At 37.1% G+C, this 16822-nt stretch overlaps 1 protein-coding gene across 1 annotated transcript; it reads right to left on the reverse strand.

The window, feature by feature from the left end:
* Positions 1-13747: 13747 nt before the first annotated feature.
* LOC114825961 (uncharacterized) lies at positions 13748-16807 on the reverse strand. The gene is made up of 4 exons (XM_029105263.2): positions 16140-16807; positions 15836-16024; positions 14979-15126; positions 13748-14075 (listed from the first exon to the last, which is right to left on the reverse strand). The coding sequence occupies exons 2-4, from the start codon at positions 15858-15860 to the stop codon at positions 13787-13789; spliced, it is 462 nt and encodes a 153-aa protein (XP_028961096.1). The 5' UTR covers positions 15861-16024; positions 16140-16807; the 3' UTR covers positions 13748-13786.
* Positions 16808-16822: the final 15 nt, after the last annotated feature.

Genomic DNA, 16822 nt, shown 5'->3' on the forward strand with positions numbered 1-16822 from the left:
TCTTCCTCTAAAATCACGCAAGTGATAACGCACTTTGCGATATGGTGCGAGAAACCCACTCATGTTGGCATAGCCGGAATCAACAACATAATATTTTCCTATTCCAATAACAATGCATATAAGTATTTCACTTGAGCCAAATACAATAAGAAAAAAATTACAAGTAATTTGATACGTTTCAATGACTTCGTACCTTCTTGAGGCATTGGAAACCTATTCTCTTCTCTTGTTATTGCATCCATCAACACTCTCGAGTCATTAGCCGTTCCTTCCCATCCGGTGTAGACATATGTGAACATCATGTTAAATGAACACGCCAACATAATATTTTGTGTCACACTAACTTTTCTACCTCGGTATGAAATTTGTTTTGATGAAGGAGCCCATGCACTGATATGTGTTCCATCAATAGCACCAATGCAATTCTACCATTTTATAGTTCAAATCATAACATGTTAGTACACAAAATATAGTTTACTTCAACCTAAGTTGTTATTCTAGAGCTTTAAACATGTATCTTTCTAGGTTTTGTAGAAAAATAATAGTCATGATCTAACTAAATAATAAAATGTACTTTATAAATATGTTACCTGAAACCATGGGTCGTACTTCGGATTTCCCAAAATCTCAGAAGGTGTCGTATCCATATTTGGAGGTTGAATTATACGAGTACCAAGTCGACATATTGCTTTGAGAACTCGATTAAATTGTCTTGACACAGTCTCTTTAGAATGTTGAAAACTTTCAGCAATTACCCTATTGCGGATTGTATGACTGATAGTAAACAAGAACATGCATACGGCCTCCTCCACACAAACTGATCTATCATCTTGTAGAAAGTTTAATTCTTTCAATGTCGAGCACAAATTTCTGAACGTGTTTTTATCCATCCTTACAATATTAAATAACCTATGTGGATGTCCATTCAATAATTCTATCACATATTGGCGGCCTGAAAAATGTGAAGTCATGCATGACTCTTTATTTAAACGTGAGTAATGGTCATATAATCTTGTAACTAAAAGCAACTCTCCAAGTGAATCATCCAAATAAGATGATGAGTCACTTTCTGAACTTGAACCATTGTTGTCCACTTCATTTGAATCCATCCTATATAGACAAACAAATAATTATATTTTACAACTATCAAGTAATTAATAGCTAAACAAAGTGACAAGACAATATTATAGAATAATAACATAACATTAATCATATTACCAACAGTAGTCATTTCCATACTCATTTAATTATAGTTCATCATAAAGCAAAAGATCTTAATACCAAACACAAAAGCATATCCATAGTCATCTTACTAACCCTTATCATTAATTCTAAGCAAATTCATCGTATTACCAACACACTAACTAACAACCAACTTGGACTATTGAGCTTTCTTACTAGGGCTCTAACTATTCATTTTAGACTATTGAGCCATAATTTTTTCCTCGACTCAGACATCTTCATAAACATCCTCCTCCAATCCGAGCTAGTGAACTTCTCCAAAGCTTTCAAATAAGCGGTATCATCAACATCTTCCATGCCCTCAAGTACTTCCACACAATCTTCAATGGTACTTAACTCTCTCAATGGGGAGGATACTTCCTTCTCTCTTTTACGCTTAACCTTTTCTAATGTAGCCTCAGTCTTGGCATCAAGTGACTTTGCCCAAGCTGCAATAGCTTCGTCCATTTTGTTTGACTTGGATGACTTTGACTTTGAGGAAAGATCACTTGGAGGGAAAAGAGCACAACGCTTGGTACTGGTTCCTTCATGTCCCTCACTAAAAGCCTTTGAACCACTCCCGGTACTTTGTCTAATGTGTGCACCAGTGGTAAGAAACCCAGCTTCTAACTCTCTCTCAGAATCAGAATTTTGAGGAGAATTGGTGGACGCATATTGCATTTGACCAGTAGCAGTGGTATTATTGAAAATCTGTCCAAGCACCTCATAATGAGAACACCCCTTGCTACGGAAACGGCTAGCAAACTTATTTTTCTGTAAAATTTTAATATTGGTTATCCACACTTAGAAAATAATATTATATAATGCATATCTATAAAGAAAATACATTATATAATACAATAAATACCTTAATATAAGTTGACCAAACTTCGTCCGATGCTTGAACAGTGTTTGCAACAGGGTCCCAACCCATCCCAGTATGATTAACAAGCTTGGCAAACTCACGATGAATCTTCTGCAACCGATTATATTTTTGCTTCAATTTTTCACGAGTGTATCTCTTACCATATTTGTCAAACAACTTCATATCAATCGCATCCCACTGGTTCTTTTCTAAAGTGTTGGTTTGCAAGCCTTTTTTTGTCTCTTCATACAACAGACTAATAAAGTAGTCTTCAATAGGTTTTGGCCAATTAGCTTTATCATCAAGGTCATTTTCAAAGTCCTTGTTTGACATCTCTCAGACACGTACTAGAACAATGTAAATAGAAACATCGAAAATTAATACAAAGTTAAAAGCTACATTCACTTACGAATGCTAATGCTAAAGTATAATATTAAAACTTAAGGTATGAATGTACAAAACACAAAAACAACAGAAAACTACACATGAACAAGACAAAGGTTTAACAATAACTGACAACGTATATATTTGGTGTAAAACAGAGACTCAGTTAATTTGGTGATGGTATGAGACTTCATTCAATTGTCTTGACTATTAGGACAGCAGCAAAGAAACAGGATATTCACAAAGGCTCCTATCGAAGTAATTGTTCCTAGTTGTCTCATATTCACAAAGCTTTCTGGTGTTTGAACTGTCTAACTAAAACCTTTATTTTTCCTCTTTGTTGTGGTTTGGGTTGGGGGATGGTGTTTGTCTAAGCATTTAAAAGGTGCTTGATATCCGATGGTTGATATGATATGTGAAATTATTTTGGAGTTCAAATTGGTAGGCTTGAGGATCGATAAGGAAGCCATGTTCCGAAGGTAACTTCAAAAATTGTCACGAAACTACATGCTTGATATCAAATACATTTTTGGTTTATAATGCTTTGGTATTATTTGTTCTACTTCTTCTGTGGATGGAAGCAAATTATCTTACACTGTATAACTACAATCTTCCTCGACTAACAGGGAATTCTATTTCCTTATCGAGTTGTGGTATTATTTCTTTCAAATATATGGCACCGCTCAACCAGACTACGTTTCAATTAGTTGTCATCAATATAAGCCAACCAAATAATTTTCATGGTAAGAAATGCAAGGACAACTACAATCTAAAGCCAGAATTTCTAAGCAGACTTTCCACGTTACATTCACACACAACTATCAAATCTTTAATGCGAGACCAGCCACATGAGGGTAGATGAACACAATTAGAAAGAAACATGGTAGAAAAGATATCACTTTCTGATATTTTCTAACAGAACTTGCTACTAACTCAAAGAGTGACAGTAAGTAATCAAACTTCAGGTCACAGGGATCAACTACCAAAGGCTATGGACGCTCTATCAGAAATTAAAGGGCAAATAGGATTGTTTCCAAACAACATAACATACTAAATTTAGGTGGCAATTATGACTGAAATATTTCAGATTAAAGAAAACAGTATGAGGCAGCTCCACCTCAAGGGACTTAGGCAAAGTTGAAATAGATTCAACCTCACATAACCACAACACAACACAAGAAGCACCACATGATTATACGTTACATCCGAAACCAGTCATCGAACCTTAAGTAACATCTCATTCAACCCAAAATCAGTTAGACTTGACAACAAATTCAGTCCACAAAAATGACAGTATGACTGAAATATCCCAAATCGGAGAAAACCCACATTACAACAAATTCAGTTCACAAATCAATCCTCATGGGCACATCAGAAAACATAAATATAGAGTTTTCAGATTAATTACCAAGCTATGAGCTCGATCGAGCTCAGTTAGGTTAATATATACACACAGTACACAAATAAATCATACCAATAGATATATAAACTCAATTTCTCACAACCCAACAAACAAAACACATAAATCAACTTTCCCATCATTTCCTCCATTTTCCAAGGAACCAAACAAAATAGTAAGAGACAGACCCATTACCTTGATCGTTTCTTGCAGTGAAAAGAATGGCCCAATTTCGTCCCCAATCAAGCACTTAGAGATTCGAGGCTTAAAGCTATTCACCAGAACCTTCACCCTATTGGCCGGAATCTCTTGGTCGTTCGTCGTAGGTGAGGCGCAAGGCGTGGTCTGCGGCGCAGGTCTCTCAGACCTCCATCGCGAGTTGCAACGCAGGGATACGAATTTGTGAAAAAAAAAACCCTAAAACCTGACTTTTGTTGTTTTCAAATTATAATGGGCTGTTTTTAAAAATTTTTGAGTCCAGTTTTGCAAAATGGGCTTACCAAACAAGTTTTTTTACCTTAAAACTTAAAAATTGTTTTTGAGTTAAAAACTTTGGACTCAAATCCAATACCAAACAGGCCCTAAAATTCTTCAATTTTTTTTCATACCCATTTTTTTTTTAAAGTTAAGCTAAACCAAATCAGGGTGCTCTCATAAGTTATACTTAATTTTGAATTTGACTTCATCTCTCATTAGTGCTCTCAAAAGTTACAAGTTAGACTTCCACTTTTAAGAGATACCGTTAATTCTAAAATTTATTTAATGACTCTCTAATGCATACGAGTTAAAAGTTAAAAAGTCAAATTTGACTCCATATCCATTAGATTTAGTAACTTGCACCTCCACATTTGGAGTGAAATACGACATTATAACTTGATAGAAATTGACACTTTAAAAATGTCATTGTGCACTCTTTGTAAGTATAATTTTGATTCCAAATATACAAAGTTTGAATTGTACAAAGGAGTTTGAAGATGCTATTCCCTAAGCACATAAAAAGTTGGAGTCAAGTACTACTTTTAACCTCAGATTTAACTCAATTTCTCTCCAATGCATTGAAAAAGTTGGAGTCGTATATGACTCCAAAATCAAGGGCAAAGTCGTATTTGATTCTGCATTTGGCTCCAAGAGTCACATATGTCACTTGCATTTAACTCCAAAAGTTATATTTGATTGCTGAAGGATTGTATTAAATACACGTAAACATTATAGCCAGATCCATTATTTGATTCTTACTTAATGTGCATTTAAAATGATATATAACATTTGAAGTCAAATTTGACTTCAAATTTGACTTTCTAACTTTAACTTTAAAATATTGCACGGATGATTGAGCGAAGACAATATCAATGAGACTAGTGGCGAAACCCAGTCCGTTTCTTTGAAAATTTAACAAAACTTACATGAGTCCGTCTGAAAATTCAACAAAATTGGGCTCATGTCTTCCCAGTGTTGAATAATGTACCATGCTCGAATTCGTAAAGAAGGGAAACAAATATAAAACAATCGAAACAAAAATGCAGTGGGAGTTCCCACTCCTCAAAACAATTATTGGAGCAGCTCAGGGACTTCAAGAAATCAGATAGCCGGACGAGATGGTGTAGAACGAAGAATTAGAGGATCAAACATAGCCCCTTCGGTTGGAGATGGCCTTACAATCTGGAATTCAAGATTGGTTAACGTAGAGAACCGGCACCAGCCCAGCCATTTTTCCATCCCTGCCGGGGCGTTTCTTCTTCACCTGTAAGGAGTAAAAATGCCATACATTAGCAACTGACATGAATACGCCATGTTGCCTCGCGAGGACGTAAGAGAATGACCCTTCAAAGAGAAACTAGAGAAAACAGAGGTCCAGATGAAAAATATTAGGCGAATTCTACTTTAACGAGACAAAAAAGAGTAATAATAATACGAACTCAAGGTTATCCAAATATATGAAACGTTAAAAGCACGAACAAGAATTTTCGTTTTCCTTTTGACGTTATTTAGTAGTATTCAATCTGTATATTTACATAAAACCAGCCATCCACTTCATACTCAATGTCAACCTCTTCTCCCGCTGAAACTTAACTGCAAGTCCAGAAAAAAACCGTATTAATCACCTTCTTGTAAAAGACAGCAAAAGTTCATTTGTTGGATTTATCCATTATAAATCGACATTTAAGTGGTCTATTATATGTAATAGGAATGTAATATTGAAGAATGATGTTAATTATGATTTGATCTCTTAAAGATATCATTCCTATATAAGGTGTTTTATATTGGAAATAGGATTGATGAAATCCTTAATTGAATATGATTATGATACTTGACTTGGAAGCTAAGAAAGTAAAGTTTAGGTTTCCTTTATGGATGGAAACCCTAGCTTTTAGCCTATATAAAACTCCGGTCCCTATAAGCCCTAGAACACACAACTTCCCATAGAGTAGTTGTATTCGGCTAGGAGTTTATAGAAGATCATGGTGTTTCCGTGCTCTGCTACTTTGTGTTCGACTTCCATGACCGCTGTTGGAATCAGGTGAGTTACTCATTCGTTTGTGTTTTAATTGTATAACCTTATAAGGCTAACATCATTTTCAACTTCTGCATCGTTTATCAAGCAGAACACCTGCTGCATGTTAGGGAAGGGAAACTCCATGCTTTAAGGTGAGACTGAATATTGACTTACCTCATCATCTCCACCAGCAGTGAAGTCATAGAGTGCCGTTCCATGCTGAAGATTTCCAGAAGAAATGCGTTTGTCATCTTGAGAACCAAAACTCTGGGATCCTCCCCCAGCTAAGGGATTCTCAAATGACTCAAATCTTTGTGCGACAGGTGACGAGTATGGTGGAGGCTCTTCTATAATCTGCAAAGAATTAGAAGAATTACAGTTATGACAGAATCATAAGATTAAAAAACTAGTTAGAAGAGAGGCAATGAGCACTAACCGGAGATCCTAAACCCTCACCGAATGAGGGACCTCCCGTAGATGGATTGCTATATCTGCTTCCTCCAGACTTCTCCTGTTACAAATAATTAATTCATCAAACAACTGAATCCTATATGGCAGACGATAGAGTGTTTTTTAATTGAAATATCTATAATCCACTCCGGGCATCAATCAGGCAATGAGTTTGTAAGGGTATAGAAAATGCTTTGTTCTTAATTCTTATAAGCAAGTGATAACCGTGCATCAACCCTTTGCACGATACCCAATACAACAACACCCTTTGCACGATACCCAATACAACAACAAAGCTTTTTCCTAGTGGGGCTTTGCACCGTACCCTATGCTTAGAAAAAAAAAGTTCAAAATTCAAATCTTAAAAACATAAAAGCTATACTTCCGTTGAGTCATGGTTGAACCAACTTCATGGTATTGAACTGTAAAAAAAATATTAGAAAGATAATAACATATTTAGCATATTTAATGACCCTTCTTAATGCATAATGATTATCGCATGGTCAGTATCTAGAACTGCATTAACGTTCTAGAGCCTAATAAGAAATCTTAAGCCTAGAACCTCAACAAATGTGAAAGTGGAAGTATACGTTTAAAAAAACCAAAGAAAATATTTATTCGAATTTCACCAATGCATCTCATACCGGCCGTGAACTGAAAAATGAAGGGTAGTTCATTCCGCCAAAGTGAGATGACATCGAAGTTTCAACTGATCCCGTTGATTTTGGGGAAGATGTCCCTGATGACCTCGCTTCATATTCCTACAATCCAAATGAATATAATTAGTGACAACCTCCTCATTGTGTACATGAATACTCCAAGCTCTTATTGCATGCAATGCCAGCTCAGGAACATTATGTAAAACACATACCTCCAGCTCAGAAGTCTCCAAAAGGGTCTTCGCCCACATATCATCATAACTAACTGAAGGTCTAGAGATTATGTTTTCTTCATCAACATCGGGAGCATCAGTTCCAGCACCAGCAAGAAATTCATTAACCTAACAGGAAGTCGAGGTGAAATAGTCATCCATTTCTGTAAGCCAATGTTGCATACAAGTTAAATACAAAATTTAACTACTATAGTTCCAATTTCACTTTCTAAGACAAACCTTAAACCAGTAATTTATAACACGGAAAAACAGTATCTACGAAAAATTCCCACTCAAATTCATTTTAAAAGTTAAGACTACAAGATTCAACAGAGGAAGGAAATTATAATAATATGTCTAAAGATCTCTCAAATCAGAATTATATAAATCCGTTTTCAAATTTAGCGTTTGTGTCGAGACATAAGATAGCAAGATGTTGATAAATATCTCACTTTTGGTCAGGACTAATATATTTAATTTCTTTAAAATTTAAAATTTAATTTAAATCAATTAAATATTTTACCCTGCTCACTGCAGGTGCATTATTTCCTATGTGAAATCTCGTTCCTGGATTTCACTGTTATAATTTACGTATTTGTATTATTGAGATTTTAGATTATTTTTCGAGAATTTATTTTAATTTGTTTGAATTTAGATTTTAATTAGATTAGTTACGAAGTTTGAAGTTTGAAAATTAATTATTTAAAATTCTTAGACCATTTGAGATCACAAGTTATATTTTCTAATAGACATCGATCTCACGAACGCGTAGGCGAAAATCGTTTGTGAAATGAAGTTATAACAAGGAAATTAGAGACGTTTTAGTTGTTGAGAAATAAATAAAGAAATGTTTAGAAGCTGCCAAGTGGCAGCAAGGGAGAGGGGAGACAGGAGAGAGTGCGGGAGAGATAAGGTGGGGGGGACAGAGCAATCAGAAAAAAAAAAGAGGTATTCATCAATTCCCCCCCTGAACTTGTGATCATTGGCCAATTTCCCCCCTCAACTTTAATTTTGGCCAATTTCCCCCCTCAACTATCATAATTTCCCCCCTCAACTTTAATTTGGCCAATTTCCCCCCCCCCTTAACTCTCATAATTAGTCAATTTGCACTCTACTGTTAATTTTTTTTTAATTTTCCATCTATTCTTTTTTTTTTCTTTCAAACTTTCTAATAACTTCCAACAAAGTACTAAAATTAACATAAACTCACCTGCATAATATAGGGTAAAATGTACAAAAACATAATACAATTAGTATGTGATATGGGTTGACTATAAGAAAAAGTTATGAAACGGGTTTAAAGCATGTAGAAGAAGAAATAAAAATCCTAAACTCATGGATCAGACCTATTTCAATAAAATGTGTTATTCTTAATAAGGAGTCGAAAATTATGAATTGACTAGCCATTTTTGCACTAAAGCTTGATTCTCCACAATTTACTTGAACTTAGCTTTCACTTTAATAAAGAAAATTGTATTCACATACAAAAATGTACACATCAATCCTTTTCGTTATCAATTTTGTATAGTAAAAAATCAAATAAAATTACTCCATACTGATTTATTATGACTAATAATACTATCTATGATAAAATTGTAAAATTCTAAATTTTAATCTATTTGTACTAGGATAAAGACATAGGAAAATGATTAACATACATCTTATTTAGTTTCTTACACACACTTGTTTACTTATGATCAAATTAAAAAATTAACAGTAGGGTGCAAATTGACTAATTATGAGAGTTGAGGGGGGGAATTGGCCAAATTAAAGTTGAGGGGGGAAATTGACTATTTATGAGAGTTGAGGGGGGAAATTGGCCAAAATTAAAGTTGAGGGGGGAAATTGGCCAATTGTCACAGCCCGTCCCGGAATTTTAATTCCGAGGACGTGAAAAGACGAAAATGCCCTTAAACGGGACTAAGGGGCGAAAATTTAACAATTGGTTTTACTTTAAGTTCCTAAGTTATTTGGTTTTAGGAACTTAAACTAGGCTTAAGTTTGGATTTTTTATGTTGGAATTTATGAAATTGGGATTGGGTTGGACAAGTGGGATCCCCACACCTCAAAACCCTCCCCATAACCCGTAACATTGTCTCTCTCTCTCTCCTCCCTCACGAAACTCTCAGTTCTCTCTCCCTCTCCTTCGAACTCACGGACCAACCACAAAACCACCCTAAATCTATACCAACGACGAATCTAAGACCACCATTGGAACCCTGAAGACTTCACGAGCACGATGGTATCCATTTCAGGTAAGTTCTACTTCGGAAAACGTAGTTTTAAAAGTTCCCGTGAAGAGCACTGTTCATGATCTTCGAATTGACTTTGTTTTAGGTGAAACCAAGCTCACAGTGAGCTTAAGGAAGTCCCAAGGAAGCTCGGAGTGCTTCGTTGGCATGAATTGGACGTCAGGATCACGAGTTGTAAGTTTGGCCGAATTCTTGAATTTTTGAAAAGTTTGATCTCGTAGTTTTTAGGCCTTAAAACTAGTCCAACGTGAAAGTAGATGTTTAGGGCTTCAATTTGGTGTAAAATTCAAGAAATTTGGATGAAAAACGAAGGAGAATAGTGGATTTGAAATATTCCCCAGTTTCCGGTGACCGGAGTCCGGCGAGGGACGACCGGAGAAGAAGAAGGAATAATCCGTTATATTTAACGGAATATTCCTAACGGCAGTAACGGAAAAAGGTTAAGTTTAACGGAATATTCCGGGATTTTAACGGAATATTCCTGACGGCGTCAATTGACACCGTCAGTGTGCTTGGCACGTGGCCGCGCGTGGGGGCGCGTAGGTCCGTGCCACGTCAGGCGCGTGGGGGCGCGTGAGGACTCCAAAAATTATTTTAAAAATATGGGGATGATCCTGAGGTTGTGTAGGTCACAGTGGTATATTCATATACCCAATTTGAGCAATATTTGAGGAGTTATTAGCTAAGAATTAGGTTATGCGTTAAATAACGTTAATTCGGTTATTTCTCGTATAGGCGAGGCTTGTACGAACGTTGGGCATGACTAAGGGAGGCTCAGGGACCTACGACACGTCGATGTATTCTGTGAGTGGGCAGTTTTGTTTTCCGTATACATATATACTTGCCGTTTTCCCAGAAATTGAAAATGCATGAAATTATGCTTTAAATGAAAATGTATAAAAGTATATGAGATATATTAGTTGAAATGCCATGCATAGAAGTATGCGAAAAGTATATAGAATTATATGAAAAACGTGAATCGAATTGCCATGCATGAAAGGATATGAATTGATATATGATGCATACGTATGAATTGGTGCGGCGGACGCACAGGTGAGTATCAGGTGAGTATTTAAATACTGTTATGATGATGTTGATATATATTGAGCTCAAATCCTGCACCATGGTTTAGTGCTTATAGTATTCACCGCATCGCACGCTCGCCTTGGATCCAAGTAGATGCTGGTCGCACAGTCCACGCGGAGTGGGTGCGACGGGCCAGTCGTAGAGTGTTAGTGAGATTTCGACTGGTGGGTGACCTTAGATTATGTGCACAGATGATTGATGAGAAAGCACTAGAGCGTAACTTGTGTGCAGAAGGCCGGACAGGTCACAGAGGTGACTCCGGCAGAGTGAGAGTGATAGATTTTGAGCTCTAGGTTCAACCGTACAGGGCTATTAGAGGGCCTCCGGTTGATTACTTTCTTGCACCTGATATGATTATTGTTGATGCATCCATACTTAACTGTTGAATTAGACATGGCATGGCATGATTGATAAAGAAAAATGTTGAGATAGTAAAAATGAAGTTTTGAGAATATATATGTATATTTATATTTTACATTTCTGGGAAAGTATACAGGTTTTACGGAGAGGGGTTACAACGTTTTGAGAAATGTTTGGATTTGGAAAAGAATTGTTTTACTGACCCACTCAATTTTGGTTTTGCGCCCCTCCAGGTTCAGGAATCACAAAGGTGTGGTGACTACGAGGAATTCGACGGTGTTCTGACAGATTGGACAAAATTAGGACTCACCTTCGGGTGTATCAACTTATAAATTGTATCTTAAAGCTTCCGTACTGTGCAAATGGTTACGTCACTCTCACGTGACGGCCAGCATGCCCTCCTTCTGGACGGGGTGTGTCACCAATAGTTACAAGTTCATGGGGGAAATTGATGAATACCTCAAAAAAAAAACATAAAAAAAAAAGTAAAGGAGAGGAAGGGGAAAAGGGGAGAAAAGAAAAAAAAAAGGAACCGGGTTTCCCTCAACCCGTGACTCGACCCGGTGGATTCTCCCATCTCCAACCACCTTGGACGACAAGGTTAGTGTCAAAATGACCCTTACCACGAGGCCAACTGATCCCTCTTCCATTTTCATGTGAACATTGGGTGAAAATTTGGTGAATTTTGGGTGAAACCATACAAAAGGGGGCGCACGGGTTGGATTCCATTCCGCCACGATTTGAAGCTACCTCCTCCAATTACCACCACCAATAGACTCCCATCAATCCCATGAACAAAGCCCAAGCAGTGTTGGAGGCGTCGAAGCTCGTATGGAAGCTGAATCGAAGCACACCCTTCTCTAGGGTTCCGACGGGTTCATGGAGAATTAAGGCTTTTCCAGGACAAATTGGCCTTAGCCACAGGTACAAAAATTACTCCCCTCATTGAGATCTTCATTTCTGTAAATTTTGGTAATTTTTAAAAATATTTGAATTTTTTCGGCAAGTCAGGGCTACCGACCGCCACCCTCGGTGGCGTGTGCGGCGGCGGCCTGGCCAGTGGGCCGACGATGTCCTTTTAAGTTCAAATAGATGCCTTGATTTCATAATTGATATCCGTATGACGTAATTTGATTGTTTGGACTTAGTTTCATTACGATACCTTACTTGGTCAAAATATGAATCAACGATCCGACCGTTGGATCGTCACCAAACCTTAATGCGTGATAGAACATAATATTTATGGATCATAGAAACTTACGGATCAGGAATCCAACGTACGAATCTTCCCTAATTGGATTTCTAAGTTTGTAAAATTAAATGTCGTCCGCCACTTGAATTTGAAATTGACGGAGATCCGATCGTTAGATTGTAATGAAATTTTAGTATGTGGTTCCAGAAACATAATGTGGACTTTGGGAAGTTACGGATCAAGAATCTAATAGGCAGATCTTCCGGTTTAGATTTCTAGGGTTGTGGACCCTACTCTCGACCATGATTGACGGTTGACTTTTTAGTCAACTAGCTTGAGTTCTTTTAGCGTGCTACTGATCTTAGAGTGTGGTTGAGATGTTATGAAGCTTGATGGGCTCATCGTGATGACGTGTCTCCTTGATTGACGTGCACCTCGATTTACGTACTAATGACATTATATTGTTATATGCTTGTTTATTTTATGTGATTTAACGTGTGTATTGAAATGTTCATAAAATTGAGGATTAGTAGGAGACCATGACCCTGCTTGATTAATCTGCGATAGAGGGTCACTAGTGGTCCCGCTTGGTTAATCTGCGATAAGGGACCATATTATTTATGGATCGTGCTTGGTTAATCTGCGATAAGCGATTCTTATGGCTATACATACTTTGGGGTGATCATGTTTGGTTAATCCACAATGGGTGATCACTACCTAACAGTTCCGTAAATGTGACTCTGCTTGGCTAATCCGCGATAAAGGGTCACTACCTACTTAGTTATCTTGGTCCTGCTTGGTTAATCCGCATTAGGGGGACCATATTTTCTATAGATCGTGCTTGGTTAATCAGCGATAGGCGATCCTTATATCTTGGTATGGCCATACACACACACACTTCGAGGTGATCACTACCTAGAGCTATATGATACAGTCCTACTTGGTATATCCGCGATGGGGTACTGTTAGGGGTGATCATGCTTGGTATATCCGCAATGGGTGATCACTACCTAGAGCTAGGATGTGGTCATGCTTGGTATATCTGCGATGGGGGACCATGTGTATTTAGGGGTGATACATGTCTGATTTTGTGAGTGACGAACTACGAATGGCTTGATCCCAAATGAGGGTACGTAGGCAGTCTAACGAGAAGGTTAGATGTAGCCATAAAGCTTACGAAAAATTATTATGAAATTTGGACCTTGAGTGGTCTTATTTCATGTCTTGGAGGCGGGGTATATTGGATGTTCGAGTATTAAATGACATCACGTGGCGATCCTGGGCGTAGGTCGGGATGGGGGTGTGACATCCTAAGAGTCCGTCATCACCAAGGTTTGCAGCCCAAGCATTTACAAGGTCATCATCAAGCACATCAGGATCTTCAGGTGCTGGTTTAGATTTGTACATAAGATCAGAAATTCCAGTAGCAACAGCTGGATCACTCAAAGCAGTTGATGCACTAATATTGTGCCGCGTGCGGTAGATGTCGATAAGTTTTCCACTGTCAAAAGATTATGAAGGGAAATCAAATAAGAAATGCAGATAGAAAAGAAGGTAAAACTGGTATTCAAAAGAAATCACACTCGCTGTCAAATGAAAAGAGTTTTAGTATGTGGGAATCATCTCATTAAAATTTAGAGTCAGACCGATGATTTTTGACACAGTCAATCCCCTCATAAAAGTGCTTGGTAAGCACTAAGCAGTGATTAGTCGTAAATTACCCTCACTCTTGACTAATGCTCATACCAAATGAGACATGCTTAAAATCCTTAGACAAGGATCATAATAAACTTTTCTTCTATTTGCACCTCATAAGTATAGTGACAATTAATTTAATAGTTATTTTGGACAATATTCTAACTGTATCATGCTTAATACTTTTTTTAAGATTTCCAGGAGGTTTTGGAATTTGGAGCAAATTTCCATGTTTACATGTATAATATATTCTGATATTCCTACTAATATTTCCTTTAACATTTGGACTACAAATATTTCCACCGACGTCAAGATTTTCAACCTTTGTTATCTGGCGTGTCAGTTAGACACTAGGAGTAAGGTGAAGAACAAAAATTTCAGGGAAATGAAAGAGGACATTGTAAAATTAGTGTTGTGTAGTGAATAGATAACATATTTGAGAAATTCTGGTTTTACCTATACAACAGAGAGAGAGAGTCTAATTAAAGCATTTGTGCAAAAGGCTGACATTCTTTTTCTGGACACTTGCTAAAGAACTAGAAAATTGCATCTCCACATTCCGGAATCAAGTTTTACACACAAAATAACAAAAACGCCTCACACCTCTTATTCTTTCAAATACAACAGATAAATATCTGACCAAACAAAAAATTACAACAGATAAATATATGTCAAATTAAAGACATAAGCACTATAAGTGAGTTTGTACCTTATTGGCCCCAATGGCAGATACTTTGCTCTAGGGACGTAACAAAAACAGCGAAACAAGATCAAGCAACTGTTCATGAGTTTCATATAGTTTCTTAAGTTCTGCATCTGTCCATTCCTTATTAGCATTGTCATGGCTGCGTATTTCCCTGATTACCCACACAACAAACTATTGTGAATACCAAAAAAAGAATGACGCATTTAAAAAAGAAATTTGTATCACTTAATTGATCAAATCATCTTGTGCTCTATACATTTCATCAAGAACATCTATCATGGGACTTATTAGAGCTCCAAGGCCTGTGCCACTTGCTCCTTGATCTTCCCCATTACTGAGATGCATCTCAGAAATCTGAGACTGCACTCCCCCATGTGCTAACGTATGTAAGAATTCGTAGATTTGTAGCCTAAAAGGTTCACCAGACCTTATTGCCAAAGTTGTAAGAGCTTGAGCAGCAATAATTCGAACCTAGAGAATCCCAAAGGAACAAACTACATATAAGACAATCAAATGAGTGGCTGGTGAGTTCACTGGTTAACAAATTTTTGTGCGCATATGTGTACATTCTATAGTATCTGGGTCCCCTTCCGAATAATGTAGAGGGTGAGGTCAAATGTTAACCACGGAAAATCAGTAAACTAGAGTTTTATAGGATACTCCTGGATTCCCACTATAGAACCACCAACAGGCAAAGTATAATAATTCTCTAACTACCACTACCATTGTCTAAATGCTTTAGAAACCATGCCTCAACAGAATATTGTAACCCTTAACCATGACTGCCAGACCCTGTTATCGCTCTAAGATAGAGTCAGTAACAAATGTCAACTGGGTGACACTGAGGTGGAAGTTAATACCTCCCAGCAGCCACTGAACGCGCATCTCTGAAGCCTAGTCAACGCCCCAGCCAGAGTAGGATTACGAGAACTGGCAGCAACAACCATTTTATCTGTATCTAGCATCATCAATGCAGTACCAGGAGGAATTGAGGATTCCCAAGCATATTAAGAAGCAGCATAGTTTGCATTTTCTCCTAGAAACCATACCTAACAGTACATTTGTTCAGCAATAAATAGAAAAGGATATGTACTACAGGTTATTTGACAGATGAATTAGAAGAGAAACAAATAAAGCATCTACTTATTGAAAAAAGATGCTTACAGCTGCTTGTACTAATCTCTGTAACGCCAGAGCTGACTTTGGATCAGACGCAGATACCCTGTCTACTGACGTAATGCCCAGCATTGACCCAGGTTGTGGTGGTGGTAAATGAAGAACTATGGTAACTGCTTCTAATGCTGTGTGTTTCCCATCAGGACCAGCTCCGACAAGACATGTATGGAATTGGAAAGTCAATCAATGACATCAGTCAAAATCACTGATACAAGTTGCAATCATCAATAGAGATTGTTTGTATGCGGTTTTTTGTTTTTTGAAAATAGTATAAGCAGAAGGTATACCATGGGATAAAGCCCATAGATATGCAAAATAACTAAATATAAAATGGAGTCAAACCATCAGAACTGCACCAATATCCTATATCCTCTACCTCATTTTGGTGGGATAATGTTTACCATATCATAAAACTGACGCAAGCCTATAAAAGTAATGTTAAAACAAAAGGAAAAAGAAAAGGTAAGAACATATCATGATAACTCACTACGCACATAAGCAGCAGTGGAAAACATACGGCAATAAATTCTTTTACAAGAAACAGAGACTTCACTAAAAGAAATGCAAGAAAATAATACAATGTACAAGACATACATAATTATTCAAATACATAAGAACTGCCTGTAGTGAGGATTGAAGGAAATTACCTTCCAAAGTAGTTGAAATTACCT

Source organism: Malus domestica, chromosome 07, assembly GCF_042453785.1.
Source record: "Malus domestica chromosome 07, GDT2T_hap1".
NCBI lineage: Eukaryota > Viridiplantae > Streptophyta > Magnoliopsida > Rosales > Rosaceae > Malus > Malus domestica.